We start from the raw sequence: 25,319 nt of genomic DNA, 5'->3' as shown, positions 1-25,319 counted from the left end.
TAGCGGGGGTGCCGAACAACTTAGGCCCCCCCCGCCTTAGGGCAAGTATGCCACTTGCCTTCATATTTTTTGATTAGTGAGCTCCAAAGCTGGGAATACAAGTGCTGCGGAAACCTTGAGTCATCCATAGCTCATCAGAGATTAACCCTCTGCTGGACCATCACTCGGGTTTTGTGGTCTTCCCCCTCGAATTTTCAATCCTGTTTCTTTTCTAGTATGTATGAAGTCTGTGCCCAGCACTGATCACCCACCATGCCCTCTCTCCTCCTCTTCTCTGCTGCTTTCTCCCCTCTTTTCTCCCTTGCTGCTGGATGGTAAAATGAGGGGGGAGTGTGTGTGTGTGTGTTGGGAGGAACTGGGAGATTGCAGATGGGAGATGGAAGGGCGTAACAGGAGAGCATAGGGCTGCTGGGGGGTAAGGGACAAGCTGCCTGGTCTTGGCTTGGGGATGCTGTAGAGTAAGCGTTGTGCAACACTGCAGAAGTGTTGGGGTGATGAATGAGCATGTTGTGACATGGGAAATAGCTGGCACAAACTCCCAGTTCAGTTGGATTTTCCTTGCAAACACAATGGATTTAGCTGAATAGGGAATAATTGAAGTTTGAAAATGTTCTGACTCTGTTCTGAAATGGTTTGGAAGAGAATTAACATTATTATAGTTTTGGTTTTGTGTTTGCTTTTTTTTTTTAAAGAAAAAAGGCTGGGCATAATCATAATTGGAAAGTCTTGTCTTTTATAAATGTTGCATATAAAATCTTTTATTGCAGTTACTATTTTTTAAAATGAAACTGAGTGACTTCAGGGTGGAGTTTCTGGTTTTCCTTTTTGTTTGTTTTTCCTTGCTGTCTGAGGTAAATTGTTACTTTCGCTTGGCTATGGAGAGCAGTTGTTTGGTTGCCTTCTCTTTTTTTTTTTTTTTGTAGATAGTACCAAATTATTACTGGGGACTGGGGAGTTTTTTTACCAGGAATGGAGGGCAGTTGCATTTTCTGCCCTTTGAATATGAGGTACAGAGCCTACAATTCAATACCAAAACATAAGATTAAAATTTTCCTTGTTTAAACCCAAGACTTGCACCTCACCAGAAAGAGCTAGTGCAATGTTCTCTCTCTCTGCACAACTGTAAGTGTGATTGCTCTAGGGAAAATGGTGGGGAGGTTGGATTGTGAAGCTCTGCCAGAAGCATCTCCTGCCCTCGGGGGAAGGCTGCTGAAGATAGAGAAGAGCGGAGCAGGAGGATGCAGAGAACTGTTCACTGCTCATTACTGATGTGCAACGCATGGCCTCGTAGCTCAGCACTGAACAACAGGAACTGCCACGCTGTTTCCAGGAACAGCCAGCAGCAGATGCTTAGCGATGAAGAAAAAGGCCACATAGCGAGTCATCCTGACTTGGTGTCTCCTCCCAGCTTTGGGAAGTCAGCTGGGTAAGGGTTTGAAAACCCAAAAGTTTCACCTAAGCTACTGTGTTTATTTGCTGTTGATCACGCTGCCCCCCATGAATTTGTTTAATGCCTTTTAAAATCCATTTTCAGTCTCTATAACCTCCTGAGGCACTGACTGCCACAATGCAATTACGGACGGTATGAAAGAGTACTTCCTTTTGGGTGTGTTTGTTTTAAACCTGCTGCTTAATGACTTTGTTGGATGCCCCCTCAGCTTTTGTACTGTAAGAGAAAGTGAACAACTATTCTGTATTTACCTTCTCCATTCAGCATTTTATACACTGCTATCATTTCGCTCTACAGTCGTCATTTTTTTCCCAACCTGGAGAGCTCTTGTCTATTTAATTTCTTCTTGTAGCAAAGCTGTTCTGTATCTCAAAAAAGATAAATGTGGCTTTTTATTACTCCTCTCCTTCTTTCACCCCTCAGACAAAAGTATCAAGGAAACCTTATACAGGAATGGTATAGTTAAAAGATTCTTTGGTGCCTCTTTGTGCCAAAATAATTAGCTTTCAGCTCTTAGAAGTTGCCAAAAGATTCTGAAAAGATGTGAAACTTTGTTCTTGTAACCCTCTCCAGTTTGAGGTTGCATTCATATCTAAAACTAGGTAAGAGCACACAGCAGGTAAACAGAAGTGTCTGGATTTGAAGTTCTCCTTTGCTGCCAACAAACCTTCAAACTTAATACACAAAAATCGAGTGAGTGCAAGGAAGTGACAAAATCGGGACCTGCAAGATCAGGAAGTTCAGTAATTCAGTCTGTACTGAGCAAGGTCAGCATCGCTAAACAGGAACAAAGATAGCAACTCCAGAGAGAGCAGAGTGGGTTTTTTTCTTACTCAGTCCAGAATAAGCACAATATCTTCTATCACGTGCAAATTTTAAGAGACAGAGGAGTAAAAGAGATAGGAACATAGAAATTTAAAATAAAAATGTGCTATCTGGCTTAAATACCCCATTTGAGAGAGGCAAATATCTTCAGATCCAGGCACAAGCATCTGTGGGGAACACATTCCTGCCCTTTCATTCTGGCAAAGTTGCACAGCTCTTCCACCTTGTGCCCTTTTTTCCTACCCCATCATGTTCAAGCTGACTCTTCAAGACCCTGCCCACCTATTTCTTGCTCTTGCTGTGCCTCTGTCCTTTGAGGTTCCCATCTGGTCTGTGCTGCTGGCAACCCTGCTGCACTGCACTGTCTGCTCTGCCATCTCCTTTTTTCATGCCACTACATGGAAAGCTGGTCTCGCAGGAAGAGGTTGTGTCTCTCCTTAAGCTCTGTTTCTTCCAAATACCTACCAGATAACTCAGGAGATGAGCCTTTGCTTCCTCTTCTTCATTATTTATCTTTAAAAAAAATAAATTGAAGAACAAAAGGATCTTTGCTTTATTCTACTGTGCACTTGCTTTTCGCTGAGTTTCCTTCTGACCTCAACAGTGCTGCCTGAGCCTTTCTCTCCTGTCCTGCCTTGCTGTCTTGTTACCACCCACTCATTAGATCATGTCTGAAATTAGCTTGCGAGAACTACAGGGTATGGTTGATTTCTCTCGCCTCTTCAATGAGGGCTTGGCACAGTTTTGAGGGGAAAAAAGTAAAATCAACAAAATAAGCCCTTGTGCAGCTGGGGAAACCAAGGTAGGAAGGCCAGGTACCCACGGAAGATGCTGGTGAGGTCTGCAGCAGAGCCAGCAAGAGCTCATGTGGCACCAAAGCTTGTGCTCCAAGTAGATAATTCTGTCTGCTTCTGTAATTGTCTTAAATGATGAATGCTCATTAGGATGAAATATTGGATTCCTTTGGGGAAAAAAAAAAGTATTTTGTGAAAAATGCTTACGGTAAAATGCAATGCTTTTATTGCACAATGTTTTCTGTAGTAGCTTTGGGGATTTTTGGCAACTAAATGATTATAACATAAACATACTGAAGCCACAAAAGTGTTCAGTTTCAGAAGGTGATGACAATGGTGATCTGTTAAGGTGGTGTTGGAAATGTTAATATTCACCCCTAAATAATACATCACACTTCCAGTTCAGGACCAGTAACTTGATTTTAGGTGCTCTCAGCACAGAGTTAACATCCCATGGAGTGCTGTCCCTCCATATTTTGAGGACTGTCCCTCACTTTTTTTTTTTGTTTCAAGACACAAGGTGCCATGCCAGCGGGGGAGAGTAGAGTAAAATAACACTGGGGGCTCAAAAGTGACTTGCAGAGCTGCAGTCGGAGGCTGATGGGTCTGTACGAGGAGGGCTCAGGGTGCCTGAGACTCGCAGCAGCGTCTGGCCTGCTTTGGATCAGGCAGGAGCAGGATGTGGAGTGTGCTGTCAGGTTAGGTAAACTTTCTCTGTGGGAGATACTTTGAACTCTGCAAGGGAGAATTTCTGTTGCAGGCAAGCCACGTATATAGTAAAAAAGTCATAACTGTGTCCAGAAATGACACAGCCAAGCATGGCTTTCCCTTTATGATGAATCCTGTCAGTTTAGAGCAGGTCCCCAGCCTACAGGAGTATTCTTTGTCATAAAATAAATGCTGTTAGGTAATAGATGAAGCTACATTCACTTCTGACTTGGTGGCACAAATCTGCGTACACTAGCCTAGGAAAATGACTTTCCTAACCAGTCCCTGTTGGCTCTAGTCTATTTAAAAACGTGTGTTTTCAGGTGTCAGTTCTGGTAATGATATACTGCATTTGTCTCTTTCTCTCAGAAACCCAGGCAGAAGGATGTAGTTTTCCTCAGAAGAAGCAATTTTTCAGTCCGTCTTTATATTTTATCTTGTAGAATGTAATAAAAACCAAATCCTGCTACTCTGCACGCTCATTTAATTCATATTGTTGCTTTCCACGTGGGTAATACTCTGGATATTTTTTTTATAATGCATTCATCCAAAGTTCCCAAGCTGATTTGGCCTGATTCCCAGGTACAGCTTAGCAACACTTAGCATAAGACCAGTAAAAGGAAGTAATGGGGAGTTTCACGCAGTCAATTCAAACGCACCTACAGGTTGGAGCATCCCTGGCCTGTGAGCCCCTGCTGCCGCGGCTTTGACTGTCTGGTGTGTCTCTCCTGTCTCAACCAGAAATCCCTCTCCCTTTCCTTTCTTCTCCCACCCAGAAGAAGTTCTGCTGTCACCCAGCATTTAGAAGAGAGAGGTGATGAATCTTTATGTGGGGAGAACTTGGTGGGACTTAGAGGGTCTTGGAGCTGGGGGACCCACCCCGTGAATCTGATGTTATTTGCCATTTGATCACAAAGATGCACTAAGCCAAAGTGCACCCTTTGATTTGTGTCTCCTTGTATATGCATAGGTATGTACAAGATTAATTTCTTTTTCTCATCTTCACATTTAGAGTAACTCATTTCTCCAGTTTTCTAAATTTACCAAGGGGGTTTCAGTTTCTTTTTCAGTAGCCAGTAGGTTTTTCAAACTTTTATTCTGAATGTTGTTTCTTCTTTGGAGGGACTCTTGGACTCTGAAACCAGCTCTCATATGGAAAGCCTTGCCTGTCTGGAAATTTGTTCCAGCTTGGTTTGCTGTTCAAAGTGCTGTTTTGTGGATTCATTTTATGTTTCCTCAGAGACATTTTGTCAGAATTTTGCTTATCTCGTATTATTGCAAAACGATCCACCATCTTAGGCAACCAATCACTTCCTCATCCCCTTTTCATTGGTCTTTAAAGCAAAATGGAAATTAAACTCTGTCTGCTGTTATGCAGGCTGTGGTGATCTGGCTTTCACCTTTGGACCATGGGCAGTATTAGCTGTGCTCACATAAAAACCTTGCAGGAAGAGGAAAGGTACTCTGTACCATGCACAGCAAAGGGTTAACCCATGTGTTGGGGAAGGGGGGAGAAAACCATGCTGGCTGGACTCTGCCCCTTTGCTAATAGGCCTCTTTCCCTGAAGTGCATGGAAGACAGATGAAAATCTCAGAGTTGCCCTGAATTATTTTCCTGAGCATACAGCTTTCTCTTTTTGTGGTTAAATTTGACAGTTATAGTGTAGTATTTATGCAGTCAATAAATCAGCACAAAACGTGCTGCAGTATCTGTAGTCTATTCCTTATATTTTAGCTGCAAATGGAATTCTTTAATTTGCTGAAGCCTGTGAAAAGAAATTCAGGTGCACATCCCCATGGGAGACTTACACAAAGTCTGATGGCCCACAGTAATGCGGGATTTGCATCTCTGCTTCCACTACTGACCTCTAGTCTGCAAACCCAGACTCCTGAAAGGCAGCAGAAAGGCAAGTTTTGGATCAGACTCCCAAACTTTTGCTTGACTTTAGTGGAATAACTGCAGAAAGGAGATGGAGCAAGTGAAAGGGGCAGAAATCTTTAAGCAGTGAGTTACAATTTTGTGGAAGCTTGTAGTGTAGTTACAAAATAGCGAAGAAGAAAAACAAAAAGGGTGCTGCTAAGCAATATCCTGGAAAACACTGGTTTGCTTTTACCCCCTGCGCCCTCAACAAGCAGCCTGGCCTTTTCTAGTGTCTGGCTTAAGGGCCACTAACTGCTGACAGGTAAGAATATTTAGCCCTGATACAGCACACAATATCAAAAGATTGAATTTGCTCAGCTTCTGCCATCTTGAATATTCTCTGTACTCTTGCTCTGCCATACTGGAGCTGTGAAGGAGAAGCTATCATTTAGCACAATTTCTTACCTTTCATACTGAAGTGCAGCTGTACACAAATTCTTTATGTAAATAGGGGGTTTTGCCTTTCTGAAAAGGGCAATATAGCCCTGTGGCTGGCTAAAAGCTAAACACTTCTGAATTCTTACTGTGGTACTGAAAATCGCATCTTGTGTGGTGCCAGACAAGTACCTTAGCTCTGGTGGCAGCCCCTTTTCTGTATGATAGGGATAATACCTCTGAACTCAGGGGATGGATGAATCAGTATTTTTATGGTTATTTAGCAGTGACTGTTTCTGCTCTGGCTTGAAGCCTTTTAAATCAAGCAGGAGGGTCATCACGGCAACTGTATTACAAGACCAAGATAGGGAACCACAGAAGCAGAGGGAGGTTTGAAGGGTTTAGCTGTTAATCCAGATTTTAAGTAGATAATTTCTGACTAAGGTATCAAGTGTGCCCCAAATTCAGATGGCTAATCCGTGCCAAAGCTGACCTCCTTCAGTGCCTAAAGGAGCATGGCTAGTGTCTCACAGGTGTATTACTTGTTCAGGTCAGAAAGCAGCTAGATGAGAGAAAAGTAACAGATGGAGCAATATAAAAGAGTTAAGAAGAAAGGAAGATTGTTAGAGCTAAAATCCTGTTAAATGTTAAGCTGTGTTAGGATGAGGAAAAGAAAAATAACTTATCAGCACAACAGGGGAAAATACCACTGATCTGTTTGGTCAGAAATTTACTGAAATTATTCTTCGATAATTAAGTGCTTTTTTACTGTGGGACAGAAATCTACAGAGGAGCTGTTTCAAAATATTTAATTATAGGAAAGCTTAATCTGCAGTAGCTGTTCTGATTAATTTCCCCGTAGAGACAATTTCTTTACTATTGCAGTTGAAGAAATGTAGATGAGTGTAATTTCAATTAAAAACAAAAAAAAGTTTGAACTTTATGGATGTAGCAAGTGGCTGCTGCCATAGCTGCCAGGTGGTCAGCCATGCAAACACAAATGGTACGGCAGAGCAGTAAAGAACCACTTATTCCAGCTGCATTCGTGCACGTTAGCAAGCATGGTGTCTGTAATTTTCAGGAATAAAAAAAGTCTCATTAAACTAAATAAATGTCTTGCACTGTGCCCAGAGAAATCCTAGACACCAGCTCTTGCAGTGTCCAGCAGGAGCAGGCTCCAAAAGCCAAAATCCTCAACAGAGAGAGATGGATAGCATGTGAACCTTGCCTGCTGCTGCCCTTGGAAAGGTCAGCCACTGAAATGGGAAACAAGAGAGTTCCATCTTGACCTTTAAATACTATGTTTGGATGTGAGAGAAGTTGCTTTTAGGTATCTGGCAGTCTGGAGTAAAAAAAAATATGGTGAGGGTATGAACTTGTAATTGTTTAGCATTTCATATAGTCTGACTTGAGGACGCTCTAGGACGTGGGGCATCTGCGTTGCCAGTTCGAATTGGCTGAGGTCAGCTGGAGGCAAAAGTTAGTCTCTGACCTCATCTGGTTGATGCGAGAGAAATGCATAGGTGGCCTCATCAAGTTCTCGGCACAGGGACCCAACGGTATTAGCTGGCATCTTCTCCCAATACTTTAGTTTCCATTCAGTCCTTGGCAAATCTATTCCTATCCAGGAGCTGTCTTTCCAGACTAACGTGCAGTGGTACAAAAACACAGTATCTGCATTTTTGTCTTATCTATAGACATTCAAATCCCATTTCTTTCAGTCTGCCTCCATTCATGTGCACTAATCACTTGTGTAAAAATATTTATCTGTTTATCCCTTCTGGCATTTTTGCTATGATTGCTAAAATTCAGAAATCCTGATAGCAGTTGCACTCGCAAACACACAGCTTATGGTGAGGGCCTGGATAATGGAATGGAATGGAATCTCTAAGTATGACAGTATTTGTTTTGAAAATGAGCTGCTTTTCATCTATTAATTTATCCACTTTTGGTTCACTAAAATTAAATAACTTAATAATGTTATATGAAAAATATTTGCAGAAGCTAAGATTTTTGAAAAGACATACTTCTTTCCAATACCAAGAAAGAGACTTGCCACTGTCCTGTATTCAGATGTTGGGGGTTTTTTTTGGTGACAAAAGCAATGAGTAACATCCCTGAATTAAATGAATTTACATCTCTGATTATTTTGATCGAAATGGGTAATGATATCTTACAAACATTCATATTTCATAATGCTTTGGAATGGGGACTTTGGAATTAACCTGTGGTGGTGTGACACAACAGTATTGTCCAAATGCTTCACAAAAATGGAGTGAAAACTGAAACTGACTCTGCCTGTTCTTCAAATGAATGGCCAAAAAAAACCCGCGGAAGATGCCTTTGAATGTAAAAGCATTGGAAAATATTATCAGTTTCTTAATTGTTATTTTAAACTAAGATTCACGTTGACAGTGCTGCTTTTGTGTTTTTTGGATTCGGTCCTGGAAGCAAACAGGCATTCACGAGCAGACGTAGCGCTAAATATTTCCTCAGTCTCGTTCCACTTATCTTGTTACAGTCAGCGGTGGCTGCTCAGGCCTGCGCACGGGGCCCATCCCAGCACAAGGCCGAGCAGGGGCCAAGGCCTGTTTTTACCTCAGAGCAAGACACCTTGATCCCCTCTTTCAGGCAGAGATGTGGCTTTTTTTCTTTTTTGAACCGAGTGGTAGGAAATAATGCACGGTTTTATGCATTTTCGGCTTTGCGACAGTTGATATGTTGCCACGCTGCCGCTGTGCAGGTGCTGTGAGGTGCCCTGTGAGGAGGGTACAGGCCACCCTGCTCCGGCGCTGCCATCCGAAGATGGCCGTTACCTGACTAGGAAAAAACCATACGTGGAGGGCTGAGGATTTAGTGCTTAAGTGAAACCTCTACAGGCCAGAAACGGAGCCATTATACCACCGGGTGATTAGCCGAGCTGCTTCGCCCGGTTCCCTGGGACCAGCCGACAGCCCCCCCCCCTGCTCCCTGCGGGGCCGTCGAGGCCTGGCTGGCCCGCGGGGACGGTAGGCCGCGGCGGGCAGGTGTTGAGCCAGCAGCTCGGCGCCCGCCGGCCGTGCGGCGGTGACTCAGCCGCAGGAAAGGGCCGAAGCGGCGGGACGGTCACCGGGGCGGGGGCTGGAGGGTGCTGCTGAGGGGGCGGCGGCGGCGGCACCGGGCGCTCTCTCCCCCCGGGGACCCCGCGGGGCGGGGCGGCCCGGCCCCTGGGGCGAGGGGCGGGGAACCCCGCAGAGGGGGGGCGGAGCAGGGTGACAGGTGCGGCGCGCGCGCGCGCGCGCGCGCGGAGAGGTCTGGCGGCAGCGCCTCCTTCCTCCTCCCCCCCGCCGCCATGAATATGCAAATGCAGGTATAATTGGCAGCCAATGGCGTGCGCGCTGGTCACATGGTGCTTGGTGGAGGCTCAGGGAAGAGAAGTTGAGTCTCGGCGAACACAGGCAGCTCAGTACCGAGCCGCAGCGGCCGCAGTCGGAGCCCAGCCCAGCCTAGCCGAGCCCAGCCTAGCCGAGCCGAGCCCAGCCGGGGCGGGCGGACAGGCGGCCGGCCGGGGGAGCGAGCGAGCCGCTCCCCCACCCCCTCTCCCCCTCCTCCTCCCCGCAGGGTGCCCGGCGGGCCGGGGCTCTGCCTGGACCATGCCGATCCTCCTCTTCCTCATAGACACGTCCGCTTCCATGAACCAGCGGGCGTATCTGGGCACCAGCTACCTGGACATCGCCAAGGGCGCCGTGGAGATCTTCATGAAGGTGGGTGCAGGGCCGAGGGGGCCGTCCCCACCCCCCCCACCGGTCGCCCCCTTCGCTCGCTCACGCCGCTTCTCCCCCCTCTCTCCACAGCTGCGGGCCCGGGACCCGGCCAGCCGCGGCGACAGGTACATGCTGGTTACCTTCGACGAGCCGCCCTACTGCATCAAGGTAATAACCCCCCCCCGCGGTCGCCCCGACCGCGCCGCGGGGCCGCCCTTGGCGTGGCGCAGCCCCCTCCGGCCCGCCGGCGGCAGCAGCAGCCTGTGAAGATGGCGGACATTTTGCTTTTGTATGGAGGAGAGAGGCTGAGGGCGCTGCTGAGATGGAGGAGGAGGGGGGGGAGGAGACGGACGGGAGCGTGATTCACCGCCCCGGCGTGCCGAGGGGGGCGGGCTGTCGGCCGCGCTCCGCCCCCCCCGGGCCAGTCCTCCACGCCTTCCGTGAGGCGGCGAGTTCCGCGCCTCGTCTCGGCCGCCTCACGTCCCCGTCCCGGCCGGGGTGCGGGGAGGCGGGCTCGGGGCGGGAGCAGCGCCCTCCTCACGCCTCCGAGACCCCCGCCGGGCAGCGGGCGGCCGCGGAGCCCCCCGCCGCCCTCCCCAGCGCCGCCTCTGGCACGGCTGCGGTTTCTGGGACGGAGGCACCCGGGGCTGTTTTCCGCCTCAGCGAGGAAAGAAGCGGCCGTGTGGGTGTTGGGGTTCCCCCCGCTTTCCCTCCGCCTGTGCGCACTGTAACCCGCAGCGGTTGTGTGTGGGGTGCTTGTACACCTCCGTGCAGAGCCCTGGGATCTGCCTGGCTGGCTTCTTTGGTCCCGCTTTTCTCCTTCTTCAAGGCTGAGGTGAATAGGGCCATGCCATTTATCATGTTGACTGCACCACGAGGTTATGGCAAGAGGAAAAAAAGGGGCTCAATGGCACTTAAACTGTAACCTTCAGCTGGCTGATGGAAACATCCGACTTAATTAAAACTATTTAAATAAAGGATGCCACAGAAAACACCATTGCTATGGGAGCTTTAGAATCCTCCTGACCAGTTCTGAATTAGGACTGTATTTGCCTTGACTAACATAGCAGTTATCATAACCGTTGGGGTTTAGACCTGTGCTGTGAAGGCTGAAGAGGATTATGTAAAAATTCATTGCTGATCATCCCAGAGAAGAAGAGAGAACCCTCTCTAGATCCCCCAGCTAAAACTTCCTGAAGAGAAGTTGTAAAAATAACTGTGCTCTCTGTTCATGTCTTCGATAATGAGGAAACTTAATTATCAAGAGCTGTGAATTGTGGCTCCTTTCATCAGCAATATATTTACACGGTTAAAAAGTACAGCCTGCTTTCTGAAGTGACAGAAGTGATTTAGTGAGTCAGTATTTACTGTTTGTTATTGCACCTTTCATTTCCTCAGAAGCAGGTGGAGAAGTCATCCTATTTCTCTGAGTTGAAACCATCCTTCTTGAGTTACAGAAACCCACTACCTGTCAAAAAAACGTATGTCTGCCTCAGAGAGTGGGCTTTTTTAGGCATAATGCATATATCCTTTTTCCTGTCCACATTTGTGGCTGGATGCAAAGCCCAAATCTCTGTTATGCTGGGGTTAACTGTAGATTTCTTGTGTTAAGGTTTTTTTACTCCTAGTTGAGTGTCAGGTATTTTACAAGTAGACCTTTCTTAAGTTTGAGGAAGAAACCTTTCCACTGCAGTGACAGCAAGCATACTGGTGGTTTAATTAAAAAAAAAAAGACACTTCTGCTGGAGGTCTGTGTGGTAGTGCTACAGGTTATTACCACATATATACTCAGATTTGCTGAGGAAGATCCTTATGTTTAATGAGCATCTGTGTACATTCTGATGTACTAATGATCATCTGACTGTGTTCCCAGTTTTCGTAAATAGTAATCAAAATAAATGGGTCTGTGTGATACCCATCGTAGTATTGAATCATGTTTGACATACAGCAAATAGCCATGGGAGATAAAAAAAGTATTGTGGTTCTTGTAACTTGCTAAAGTTGTCTTTTGTATTTTTAGTGTGCTGATTTTTAAATCGGACTGTAAACAATCTTCAAATATTTTTTCAAAAATGTAGGAGCAGGCTGCAGATCCAAAAACCATATGTTTATAATAATTGTGGTCACAACTCCAGTTCAACTATTACATAAAGACTTCATGGCATAAATTAGAAAGCCTTACAGCAACAACGTAATTATTCCCCTGTTTGAAGGTGTGTTCTCAAGCAAGACCTTTTACTGGTATTTATGATGCCCCTCTGTTGGGTTTTCTAACAACCACAGTTACGCCAGGAAAGCTTTCTGGTCTAGGCCAGATTTTGTATGTCTTACAAAGTATGCTTGTGAAAGAAGTAACATTGAGTTTCTTTGCTAATGCTACTGTAGTTAGATACTTTATCTCCCTTGATTTAGAGAAGGAGAAAACAAACTTGACAAGTGAATGTATTTTGCAAGCCTACTTTCTAAGCATGTGCAATAGTGGCTGTTTTTGGTTAGTGACTGCTTTATCCTCTTGTTTTCTTTATGAATTACGCTAATCAAATTATATAATCTCACAGTTCGTTCTTAAGGTTACCAGTGAAGCAGCTGAGGGGAATAATCTTGTGGAGTTGAGACCACCCAGGAGGTAGAGGTATTATGGGAACCAGGTTGGAGCAGGGGTGACTGTGAGATGAGTGCATTGTTTTTGTTTATTTCAGAAATTGTTTACCTGTAGCCTTAAAGTATTTTAAATCTGATTCACTTTTGATGGACAAGAATACCTCAAGAAAACACCACACGCATGGTGGTATTGTGCTAAGTGGAAAGATCCTGCTATTTACAGAAATGATTTGCTAAATCTGTGCAAGTAAGATGATGTTTTTGGAACTGTCTTCAGTATAGAAAGTTTGAAATTATTTGTGAGACCTGTGGCCCCTCTCCCAGTCGCTCCTGTTTTAATTGACTGCTTGTAGCTTTCTGTTTGTGCCACTTTTTAAAATAGGTTTATTTAGTCTCCAAGTTCGTGGTGTGGCTCTGCAAAGCACTGTGGTGGCATGTGTCTAAAGAGGAGGCAGGTGCTGTCCTGGGGAGGCGGGGATGGGATGCTGGGGATGGTAGGGATCTCAGTTCCACTCCTGCAGCAAACGCCTCTGGAACCTGGTCAGCTGCTTTGCTCCTGTTCCTTACGTAATGTATAGATGGTGATTTGTGACAGTAAGTATGATGCAGCCATTTACAACTCTTACTTCGCTTCTGAAATGCTCTCCAGTAAGAGACAAATACTCAATATTTTAAAAGCATATTAGGAAACCTATAAACCTGCAGTTGCTTAATGATGTGATCCTGTCTAACGCAATGGAAGGATACCTGTAAGTTCTTTTGAACATTGGGTCAGATTCTCATTTTATGGACCAGGAGGGGGAAATAGTATGTTATTTTGTGAAGTGAGCATGTTCAATCCAGTGTTTATACTGTATGTAAGATGCTTTTCCTCCACTGTTTTTTTAGATTAAAATCGTAATGGGGTGCTGTCAAGCGAGCCTGTCTCAGGCTAGTGACACGTTATCAGCCTTGAAGTGAGCTAGCCCATTCTGATTTGGGGTATTTGGCACACTTGGGAAGGTAGTGATATGTATCCAGTAGCATGTGGCTGGTGTCCATTACAACTGAAATGCTAGTGCTTAAATTTAGGTGTTGAAAGAATTACTTTCCCATGTGTGTCCAGTTCTCCTGGGTGAGAAAAATGGGTTTAAGAACAGCCTGGCACAGCATTTTATGTTCTTGGCCTTCTTGCTAAGATAAATGCATTGCCTGATTCAATGAATATGGTACCTGATACGTCCTTATTTTGAAGACTTTTTATTCACGGAGCTTGCTCCATCCCATCTGTGCTTTGACCTGGTGTTGCAGTACCTCCAGGACGAGTGTGCCAGCCCCACCCTTCTCATCCCTTTCTGCAAAACGTGGCTGATACCGAATGCCTGGGGAGGAGGGTGGAAACAGGCCAAGCGTGTTACTGACAGTTCTGCAGAGCACTTCCCCAGGCTCCCACAATTTGCGGTTCGGAGACCCGTGCTGGGGGTTGGTATGCCAGTAGTGGTCTGCTGTGACTTTTTCTATGTATTTGCCCAGTTGCCTTTTTTGAAATCACAAACTTTTAGTATCCGCAGCTGCTTCCCCCCCCCATCAAATATATGTCTCTCTACACCTAAGCACATGCCATGGAATAAATTGACAGAATCTTAAGCCATTCTATTTGTTTTTTCCTGAAGTAGTGGTGCTAGAGTGAAAATATGGGGAGAAAGGAAAAGTATTCTTACCTGTTCCCTTCCCCCAAGCTTTTCCTTTTTTCCAGTGATGCAGAAAAGAGGGAGGGAGGTTCAGCAAGATCTACCTAGATTTCTCTGTAAGTGGAGCTCATGCCAAAATCTCTGCCTAAAAAGAGTTTTTGAAAAGTAAAGCAAGGTTTAGCTCTTGGGTTTTTTTCCATTCTTGATTTTTGTTAAACCTCGCATCCTGCAGTTTGTGGTCTGCTTGTGGATTTGTGCTGCAAATGGCTAGTTCAGGCCCAGACAAAAACAACAATGGTGGTCTTATGTGAAGTTATTGATTAACTGGACTGCCCTGTTCCCTTGTGACTGATATCTGGCTGCTGGCAGTGATGTGGCCTTTCCTCAGTGCTTGAGGAATATTATTTATGATAGAGTCACAGAAATACAGCTTTTGTTTTACGTTCTTGTGAGACTCTAGTATGACCTTCATAAATGATCTGGTCACAAGTCAGAGGACTGAGAGGACTTGTGTTTACTCTGCCAAATCTGAAATGAATGTATCTTCCTCTTTCTGTTACACATTATAGTGAATTCAAGAGTCAGTTGTGACTGCACTATAAAACCAGGCTCCCTGAGTTTGAGTGCAGAGATATATACATAGCTGTCGGAGAAGTAGCTCAAAATTGTTAATGCAATGTATGTGAAACACTTTACTGTTTGAGAAATGCAAACTGGGGCTGATAGATAGGATGCCTTCCAGTTCTGTTGCTGGTCCCTGCTAGTCTGAACATATGTTTCTGTGCTAAAGAGCTCTCTTGCAGAAGCAGTCCTTTGTGATGGACTCTGAGCAACCTCTTTTGTTTCTCTCAAATTGTCATAAGGGATTGAGTTTGACCTTTGATTTTTGGTGTTGGATTGGGATATCTTAGAGGCTGGAATAGGAATTTCTAGAAGGCTCTTTTAAGTGTCTTATCAAAGAGTACTTACTATATGTAAATAACCTGTCCATTTTTGGTACTAAAATAGTGCTTAAAGACTGGGAGTTGGTAGGCTCGGACTCAGGGAGACTAACTCTGCTATCTCATTTTCTCAGTGGCACAAAAGCTTTTGCCTGCATTTTAAAATTCTGCTTTCACATAGAAGCTGTGCTGGTGTGGAATGTAACCAATTACCACTGACTCTGCAAAGGGAGGTGGCAAGCGAATAGGCTGTGCCCCAAAACAGAGATGTCAGATCTATTTTCTGTTTCTGGAAGAAGTGAAATCAGAGCTCCTGACCCTGAGCTGCCGGGAGAAAGAGAAACCCAGCTGTGAAGCCTGTTGGGTTTGAGGCAGAGATCTTTGGGAAAGCTGCCTGAGGTGATAGGAAATGCATTTGTTTGTGGTCTAGCTTTTGTTAAGGAAGAAAACCAGAGGAATACCTAGTAAACTAACCTGTAGCAAATCCACAGAATAATCCTAAATTGATTAGGCTTTTACAAGAACCTCAAGACACCAAAAACCATCAGTTTTACATGTTAAAGGTCTGGCTTCTGGCAAATGCAAGTACTTAGTGGTCTGACCTGCACTCTGGAAAAGGATGTATGAACAGCTGGAAATACAGTTGAAGGTTTGCAAGTTGGTAGTGAGGTATGCAGACAGAACTGTTTGGTGCAAGGCAGATAGCAGCTGCAGGGGCAGGAGGGAAGCTGATATCGGAGGGATGCAAAAGGGAAAGAAAACTGAGGTAAGTGGGAGAGGTCTATCTTTCTCTCCAGATATGCTGTAAATAATGTACAAACTTAGTGAACCTACTAGCCAAGCATATTGGAAGGATTAAAAAACCCCTGTGTACTGTAGTACTGAAGAACTGGATGAAATGTAGGTGGGATAGCAAATTCAGGAGCCTGTGTTCTGTGTTTGTTTAGCACAGAGAGATGGCCATTCCTGTTTAACACCATACAAGTTTTGAATCAGTCGTAGCACACTAACATCGTCCATTGCCTGTGAATTACTAAGCATACCTCTCCTCCAGCCTTGCAATACATCTTCCATTGTGCTTGGTTTGGGTTTTGTTACAGAATTTGTGTATCTTCAGAAGGCTGGCTTTCAGCATAAATGACTGGCAGGTTAGAGCCAGCAATTGCTCTTCTGTTAAACACAATGAATTTCAGAAAAGAAACAGAAGTCACTTAACTATTTAAGGAGAAATCATGTAAATCCTGATTGTCTAGTTGTTGTTGAGGATAAAACAAAATTCACTTCATGCTATTTGAGAATCCCCCATCAAACAGTGTTTACCTGCTCCTTTCTATTTAACTGCCTTTGAATGAATGATAAGGGCTCTGTATGTATGCATGCAAAAAGGCCTCCCCTTTGTTTTTAATTAAGCATCTATTTTGGAATTGGACAAATAGGCCAAAGACAGTTAAAAAGTTCTAGTTGGTGTAAGTGGTAAGTTTGTATTTTATATACTGCAGTGCATGTCTTGCAAAAATCTAAAAATCTATTACTAATTACTTGGGAATTATCAGTTGGCATCCCTGTAGCAAGCATGCAATAAAATATTGTAGCTCCTTTTAGATTATAAAGGTACTAAATGGATTCCAGTAGACAGCATCCCTTAAAAACCACATTCTCTTTCTTGAGAGACAACATATTGGGTAGTGTAAAGCATGTTAAAATGCTTTTAAACATGCATAAGCATGGAAGTCTTACTACTTTCTCTCTGTCCTGAGTGATTGCTTCTTGCTGTCAGCCTTTTTGTTTATGAGTCGTAGTGAACATTTTTTTTGCAGGAACTGGTGTGATGAGGAGAAAGCACTATACTAAGGAATTTTGTGCATAGTAACGTGCCTTTCCCATTTAAAAAAGCCAAACAAGCCAGTAATAATCAGAGTGATTCATTCTTCTAAAAGAAATAGTTTGGTGCGTTCTGAAATTGAGGTCTCTTGTAAAAGTTCAAGTCCATGCAAGGAGGTGATTAAGTTTTTTGAAAGGAATTGATTTTTAAATGGAAGGGCAGTTCAAAAATTAACTACTTCTTGAGAGAGATGATGGACCAAACTCTGCTTGGCTGTCATTTTTATCATTACTGTTTGAAGTTAGTTAAATACTTGAAGTCATGCTTTCACCTGCTACCTGTCTTCAGGGGAAGGGGAGTCTGTGTTGCTGGGTTAATTCTTACTGACGTTATTTTAACTGGTTCTGTTTCTACAGGAGTCTGCAAACTAAATGCTTGCTTTTTCATCTGAAGTGTGTTGCTGCTTCATACTGTTGATGAGATGCCAGAGGCCTTGAATGAAAACCAACATCTGTTGTTCATAGCCACTGTAGCAATTTATTTTTTCATCTTTTTATTTGGTTCTTTATTTGATCTTGGACACGTTCAAAGATGTAAGCCCTTAAGACTACAGGATAAACTAGACAAAAGTAGACATGTTTGCACTAAGAGGCTTAACTCATCCTCAGTGCAAAGGTCGCTTTTATTTTAAAAATAGAAGCTTAGAATGTGGAAGCAAACAGTTGAGTTGGATCTCCCTAGCTGTATTTTTGTAGTGAGGTCTTCTGTAAGAAGGAAGGTGCTTTGTGAAGTTGGTGGTTCCTGCCATGGGTAACCTTTATTGGCTACCTCCTCCCCTTTTGTGCTGTTGGCATTTGGCATTTTTAAAAAGGTTTCTTTTTTGTTGGTATTCATGGAAGAAGGCTTAGGCCTTGTGGTGTAGCTAAAAATGTGCACAAAATACATGGTATCTCGAAAATGGATGTTTATTCTTTTTAAACTTTGTGAGAAACCAATATGGTGTTAAATGCTGATTGTCTCACACTGTAACAATGGAAAAAGGTAATGTTGCGCACACTTCTACAATGTTCAATCTTGTATATTTTTCAAAAGAGCTTGCCCGAAAGAACTGTGATTTGAGCAGTGGCACAGGAATGATGTTCTGAGCTTATTGTGAATAAGAAAAGACAAAATTTAGTGCTGTCTCCTACAGCGTTTTCATACTTCAGACAGTTGGATTCAAATTGGAAAAAGTAACTTCTGTACTGTATGACTTGTCTTCTGGAGATCAGTGTTTTTGGTGGGGAGAGCAGTGTGAGTCCGAGGGCCCTGTGAGAAGATTCTGGATGTCTTCAGTGATTCTCATCTTGACTTTGTATATTTTGATTGCATTTACCCCTCATTTTATTCAATAACATAGGCTACAAAAAATCAATGGAAAGAGCAGTCGCTGCTGTTCTGAATTTTAAATGCAGACTGTTATTTAAGTAATTCACTCTAGTAGATTTAGAGTCTTCAAATTCTTTCTCCTTCTTAAACTTTTTTTCTTGGTGTACCACTTAATGTATAATTATTGTGCATCTAACACCCCAAAAAGTATGGCAGGTAGTAATTTAAAGGAATCTTTTGCTTTGCATTCTTACTGATTTCAAAATAGTCAGAAAATAGTTGTGTAGTAATCAATTTCAGCAGTAAGCAGTGTGTTCTAGGGCTAAGGTTTTAGTAAGGTGCCAAGGAAAAAGTACATTCTTGTAACGAGACTGGATTATTTTGCAGATCTGAATCTGATTACCCGTAGACTTGTATTGATCTGTATATTCACCCTGCAGAGTATTTGAAAGATAAAGTTTCTTTTGGTGTAAAATCTGGCATTTACAAGTGTCTCTGAAACTTGAATTACTTACTACGAGATAAGTAAACCAGACCCTTGTTTTATTTTAAATAGGTTTTTAAAAATTATTATTTTCTAACTAAACGACCGATCTCACATTTTACCCAGCTACTGTGATTCTTTGCTTGGGCTCCTGTGCAAACTCTCCAGGAAAAGCAGCACTGGATGTGTTAAATATTATTCTAGGCTACAAAATGAACACTTCAGAACTCCTTAATTTTGCTTTATACAGATGATTGTTGATTTGGCTGTGTTTTCAGAGATGCTTTTAAACACTAAAAAATGTAAATAGTATTTAAAAAAACCCACAAATCTTCATAAGATGGATGTTGTTGAACGACTAATTTAACTCAAAACAAAGATCTACAGTGTAGTTAAGCTGGTGTTGCTATGGTCTGCTTGTAAGTGAGAATAATGCATTAGCATTGGTCTTCATAGCATGTTAGCAGTAGAGCTGGTAGGTTTTTACGGTGGGGTGAGAGTTAAACTCTGCTTTATGGGAAAGTCTGCATCTGTTGAGCCAGAACACTTGGTGCCTTTGGCTGCTGCCAGGCATCCTGATGGTGCGCTTGCTCGAAGGCTGGGGATGTGGTGGGCGCCCTCGGCTGGGAACAGGGCCTGGTCTCCTGCTGCGAGGCAGGCAGCCTGCAAGCCCTGGTGACTCACGTGCGCATGGTCTCAGGCCAGCCAGATTCGCACCGTGACAGTACATGAAGAAGTGTGCAGGGTGCTGCAAGGTAGAGCGAGGCTGTGAGTGCCTCCAGTTCATCAAAAGAGCTGAAGCAGAGATAGTTACTTTTGAATCGCATGACTCGAGAGGAAAGCTGTGACTTACTCTCCTCTTAAATAAAAAACTGACCATAACAATGCTACCAACTCCACCAACGTTATTTTTTTCTGATTCAGACTTGAAGGTGAAGTTGACGTTATTTGCTAGACAAGTTAATTGAGGTTTCTCAATTTGTGTTCCATCAGTGAGCATATTAATTTAATTGTCGTCTAAAGGCTTCTTTTTCTCCTCAGCAGTGCCTTGGATAGCATTTCAGACGTGAAATCAAGAGATTCGTTGATCAGAAGGCCTCCTCTAGATCTGTTTCCTTCTTGAGATTCAAAGTAAACTTGCAATACATGTAGCACTTTGGTGTGCTGCACTAGTTCTGTGATGTGCTTTTGGAAGGATAGGGGAGGAATGTGACAGTTATCAAAATGAGTGTGGATGATGCCGTGTCCTCTCAGCTCTGGGCTGTAAAGCTAGAGGGGCACCAGTAATTCTCTTCCACTCCATTCCCGAAACTGTGCCATGAAGAATCCCTTGTGCTGATAGCACATGCTCTGTAACCTCTTAGCTATTGCTTTTATTCCTTGTGACACTTTTCCAACCATGCTGGGAGTAGGAAAGGGCCAGGAGGACAGAGCCGGGGGCTGACTGGCACTGAAAGTGTTTCATAATGTGGAAGAGCAACGGGTGCTATGGGTGAATGCAAATTTTTTGATTGAAACCTCCATGTTTCAACTGCTAACCTCTCTGCAGTGTTTTTTAGATGCACCTGTAATGGTATTTCTAAAATGACTGCTAGGCTGCTGAACAGAAGCCTGTAGCCTCTTGTTTTGCTTACTGTACTGGAGCTGCAAATTACATCTGTGTTCCTTCTCCATCAAGCTATTGTGTGAAACATAGCTTGCTCTGGTTCAACTCAGTACTGAAATATCCTAGTTTGTTGCGTGCTTCTCAGAAATACTGCTTTTTTAACTGGATCATGTTCTTTTATTTAAATAAGAATGTTTTTGGGATAGGGTGACACCATGATCTCTTTGGTATTTATACTTTCATTTCTTCAAGTGTAGTCCTTTCATCCTCATGCAGCAAAAAGTTTAGTGAGCATAGCTGTCAAAACACGTGAAATACCGTTGACCAAAAAGCTAAATCCAGAGATAGATTAAAGCATGAGCAGCGGGTAATAAAGAAAAAGGTAGTGTAGGCTTTATTTTTTGCTTGGCATTGATTATTATTATCACTTGATTCCAAGCATAGTTTCAGCTTAGAGCAACTCTGACATTTCTAACAGGTGGAGGTACTGCTTCTCCATAAATGCCGACATTAACAGAAGGCCCTAGTACTTGTTTTGTAACTGGAGCTTAGGAGGCGCTCTGCTAGTGTTTTCCATGGATACTATGCTTAAAGATTAATATGAGTTGTTCTTACATAAACATCTTGAATTCTTCTTGATGGAAAAGCATTTCTATATATTGTTTAGTGTTGAAGTAATCTTGAAAGGACAGTGAACCACATGGTATAGTTTGAGCTGGTTTCCTAAGGGGTGTGATTTCTGTAAATTTTTTTAATGAGATACAGAAAAATATTTTTTTTTCTGTGTAGTTGACTGCCTGTCAATAACAGTTATATATTGCACTAGAATGCAGTTCTGATCTTGTTCACATTCACTGGCACATGCTTTAGAAAACAAGCTGGTCCATTCTGTTTTATAAATGAACTAGTCTTCGGTGCACCTACAGGAGAGTTCAGCTTAGAAATGTGCAATTAAGGGGATCTCCTGTGCACCTCAGTTCATGTTGCAGACCTGCCTTGGAGTGTAAGAACTGGATTGCTTTCAGATGAAATACTGGAAGATGCAGCCCAGCCACTGAGTGACGAGTCTGCAGGACTGTACTACAGGACAGCTATTCTGAAGTAGAACCACTGAAATGCAGTAGTGTGGCTGTCCTCTCCTTAGAAACACCTGCCTTGTTTGTGCTGTGCTGCTTGCTGGCCCAAAGGTAGCCAGTGCATGACATCTTATTCCTTACACTAAAGCTGTCTCCAGTTGTGCAGGAAAAAAAAATTTGGGTGAGGGGAGGAGAGACTCTGTTATCAAAGCACATAGTCTGTCCCAGAGCTGGAGAAAAGGGAAGTATTGTGCCTGGAAATGGATGGAGATGGGGGACAAAGCAAAGTCACAGCTTGCTTGTAAAAATCTGGTGTCAAAATATCTCAGCTGTATGGGATTAAAGGAATCATCAACTCAAGTGCCTTTTTTTCCCTCTAAAGATGTATTTTTTTCCTAAATATATGTATTAAAGCAGTTTGCTTCCCTGTTCTTCTGGAGATGTTTTACCTATATTAAACTTCTGTAATTATTTTTATTTGACTGGGACTTGAGCAAGTATTTTTTTAAAAAAGTTTTTAAAAAGTCCACACTGATTTAAAGATGCACCTGACCACTAGGTTTCAGTTTGTGTCCTACAAAACCAGCAGAATTAACTTGACAAGAAGAAACAATTTGTTTTCTATGGACAGTGCTTCAGCCTTAAAAAGCTAACCTGGTGCTCACTAGCTCTAATGTAAGGAGGACCAAGCAATGGATGCTTCGCTGTATTTGAATGCTGCGTGGGCTTATTGAGGAAGTAGTTTAAACCTGTGAATTTACTATCCATTAAAGTACTCCTCAAATGAGAACTGAAAAGGTGCAGTTTTGTTAGGCTGGTCCCATAGTAAACAGCACCATATACCTGCTCTTGTGCCTGCAGTAGGGTCATATCTAAGTTTTACCCTGAAACTCTCTTCTCTGTTTTGCTTTGCAAAACCAGATTTCCATGTGAAAAGCTAAAGATAGGCTCTCCTGGCTTGCTAACCAAGACACATTTGTCTTTTTATCCATCCTTGCCTTAGAATCTTAACTTTATAGGGCTAGCAGCTGTCTGTGTTTCAAACCCTTCCCTAAGGCAAGGGGAGACTGGAAGAGTGGGGAATAAAACCAGTAATAAAAATGATATACTGTGTGCTGGAGAGCCTAACACGCCAATACAATTGCACACAGCTGGCTTGGTCCCATCAAACCTTCCTCCTCTTCCCACAAGCTTTTTGCATCAGACCAGTAAGATCTGCTGATGTACCTCCTCCAGCATTCACTAGCCCTCCAAATCCAGGACAGTACAGCTTGGATCCAAGCTGGCTCATTGCATTCAGCACTACCCTGATGATAAGCTGATTTCAGGCCTGTGTGCCAGTATCATTCTGTGCTGGAGGTATGCTAATCTCGTATCTAAGAGGTGGGTGTTGTGATGCTGTCTTGTGCCAAGAACAAAAAAGAATTGATCTTGTGAGTTTCTTTACTAAGGGCTGTTTGATACTGTGCAGTGACAGGAGTTGTATGTTGCATAAAAGTAACTAGAGAGCACAGGTACTGAAATGAGAGAGGAGTTATTCTGCAGCCAGGGTATAGATTGAACCTGAGAGCTCTGTTGCCTCAAAAATGGCATTCATAAGTATTTGGAGGGGAGTCAATGTCTAAGTGTCTGTTTCAACTATTCCTTTTGCCCCACTTGCACAGTGCAAACATTTGCGTGGATGAAATCAGTAGGTGATGTAGGTTATGTGATGCTGACTTATTTTAGGACTTTTAAATAAACCTGTACACAATGTTTATAGCATAGTGCACAATACACTGACTATTTCTAACTAGTAAATCTCTGAATATCAAATAAAAACCATGGGGGTAGCGTGGGCATTGACTGTTTTGTACCAAGCAGCATAATCCTGCCCTTCATGGGGAAGGGAGTCGCAGGGTTCCGGGACCTTTCCTCCTCTCTCCCTTTGCTAAGTTTTGTTGTAGCAAAACTGGGATGACCAAGGTACTCTGTGTTTGCCAGAATTCCTACTCCAAAACTGCTGAAGCTGGGGCAGGGAAGGCCTAGGTTACACAAGAGGGTATTCCCTGCTGCAAAACCCACTAAGCAATGCTGTGGCTGTGTTCAGGAGGTTACAAAGAGATGAAGATATTTTGTCATTTGAGAAGCAGCCTCTGACACTATAGTGGGTCTAAAAGAATACTTCATCTCCCAAGGAGAGAAACATCTGCTCGATTCTCACACAGATGTGAACAGGTTTGAGTGGTGATCATGTGTACAGTTACCGGTGCACAGAAAGGTAACTTAAAAATTAACCATTCTGACGATTTGGAAGGCAAAATGCTCTGCTGTCTTCACACAGTACTTAGAAGTTCCGTAGCAGGAGTGGTTTCAGATTTCAACAGCTGGATTTTTTTCTTACCTTATTTTTCCCAAATGGATGTCACTGACAACCTAGCATGCTACAGGCATGTTATCCTGAACTAGTCTCAGTTTTCCTAGGGTGGGTGCATTTAATAATTACTGAGAAACTTTAAAAAAGTTGTAATATCTAAAATCCAGTTCTTCTTTCTAGGGAAACATTAGCAGAACTCTAACAATCTGTATGTTTAAATAAATACGGAGTACTTACTGTAACACAGACTGTTGTGATTGGCATGCTAGATTGCAAATTGTCTTCTTGGAAGTTTATTATTAGTAATGTCATAATTTTTGAATCAGATCTGAAAGCAATCCAGTGAACAATAAACTCTACAGTTCTGTCTTCTGGCATTGCCTGTAGAAACACTAAAAATGAAGACCTGCAGCCTCAAAAGCACCAGGTCCCTGGATTTTATGGAGCTAGCGAAATCAGGAGAGTTTGCTTTGGACCTGGAATTCTTGTGCTCTAATGCCCAATGTCTGGGCCTGCCCCTGTAGGCTGACCAAAATGTGCTAAGAAATAGTTGGAAACAACCATGCTGCCCCAAAATGTTGTATTGTTGAAAACAAAAAAAAAACCACAAAACAAAAAAACCCCACCCCAGTCCCGAACAACCAACCAACCAAACTACAGTAAAACCAGTAAATACGACAGTTAAACTAGCGTAGCTGAGATTACAACATGTATGTGTTACATGTATTCAAAACTTGGTAACTCTTACTTTGGTATTGCTCTCTTTTGTGTGATAAAGGTAGTTGCTTTTTTTCCACCCCCTCACTAAAGCATTTTATAAGATGTTCTTTCCTCCCTCTTGGAACTGAAATCTACTTCTGTTGTTTCTCTGATGTCTTGAAGGTCTTTTTAAGTTACTGATTCTGAATGAGACTGTCTTTTGCTGCACAACTCTTCCTTCTGATGTGCAGTTAGTTCTGGTTGGGGTAAATAAAATCTCTTCTTCACTAGGTTTTTCACCTTGGTTTTTGTCTGAATTTTAGATTATCTGAGCAATTTTGACTTTACCTGCTTCATGAAGCAGCTGAAATGCTTCTATGGCTGTATGGTGAAATAGAGCAGGGCATGGATTTGACTGAAAACTAAGTCACCAGAAAAAAAATTTTTATTCTTCAGGTATATTATTTTTTTCAGTATGATTTGCTTGCAAAGGCTGAAGCCAGGAGCTGGAAGGTGGTGTGTGCTGCTTCCAGATCTCAGGGTTTTGTAGGATAGTATCCAAAGCTCGCTGTTGTCAACGCAGAAGGCTAAATGACACTGCATTTTTGCTTGTTCTTGGCATGAGCAAACAGGATGAGATTTTTGCTTATAGTACTTGTTCTTTTCCCAGCTATCTTTGAAAGTCTTTTGGTATGTGTATACAGGCTAAAATTATTTGTTCATATAAATTATCAAAGGAGAAACTAGTAACATAGTGGCAAGACAAAGGCTGCTCAGATTGCTGTTAATAAATTGTGGGCATAAAAGTGGCTAAGTAGGAATGTAATATGGAAGATGATGAGAAATAATTCACAATGTTAGAATTGGTTCATAAACAACT

General features: G+C 43.1%; 1 protein-coding gene across 8 annotated transcripts in view; it reads left to right on the top strand.

The window, feature by feature from the left end:
• Positions 1-9,466: 9,466 nt before the first annotated feature.
• Positions 9,467-25,319, top strand: part of LOC142063261 (integrator complex subunit 6-like) — a 42,085-nt gene continuing 26,232 nt past the window's right edge. For 4 of the 8 annotated variants that reach the window (XR_012662704.1, XR_012662703.1, XR_012662702.1 and 1 more), the window contains exons 1-2: positions 9,472-9,816; positions 9,907-9,984. Coding sequence is in view for 4 of the 8 variants with exons in the window: in XM_075106786.1 (XP_074962887.1) it covers positions 9,706-9,816; positions 9,907-9,984 (189 nt within the window). In the remaining 4 variants the exon portion in view is untranslated. Of the gene's footprint in view, positions 9,817-9,906; positions 9,985-25,319 lie in introns of all 8 variants that reach the window. The other 4 variants (XM_075106787.1, XM_075106790.1, XR_012662705.1 and 1 more) reach the window with 4 other exon arrangements.

The sequence above is a fragment of the Phalacrocorax aristotelis genome, chromosome 11, assembly GCF_949628215.1.
Source record: "Phalacrocorax aristotelis chromosome 11, bGulAri2.1, whole genome shotgun sequence".
In the NCBI taxonomy this organism is placed as follows: domain Eukaryota; kingdom Metazoa; phylum Chordata; class Aves; order Suliformes; family Phalacrocoracidae; genus Phalacrocorax; species Phalacrocorax aristotelis.
The sequence above is the reverse complement of the archived record's forward strand: the minus strand, read 5'-3'. Positions and strand labels throughout refer to the sequence as shown.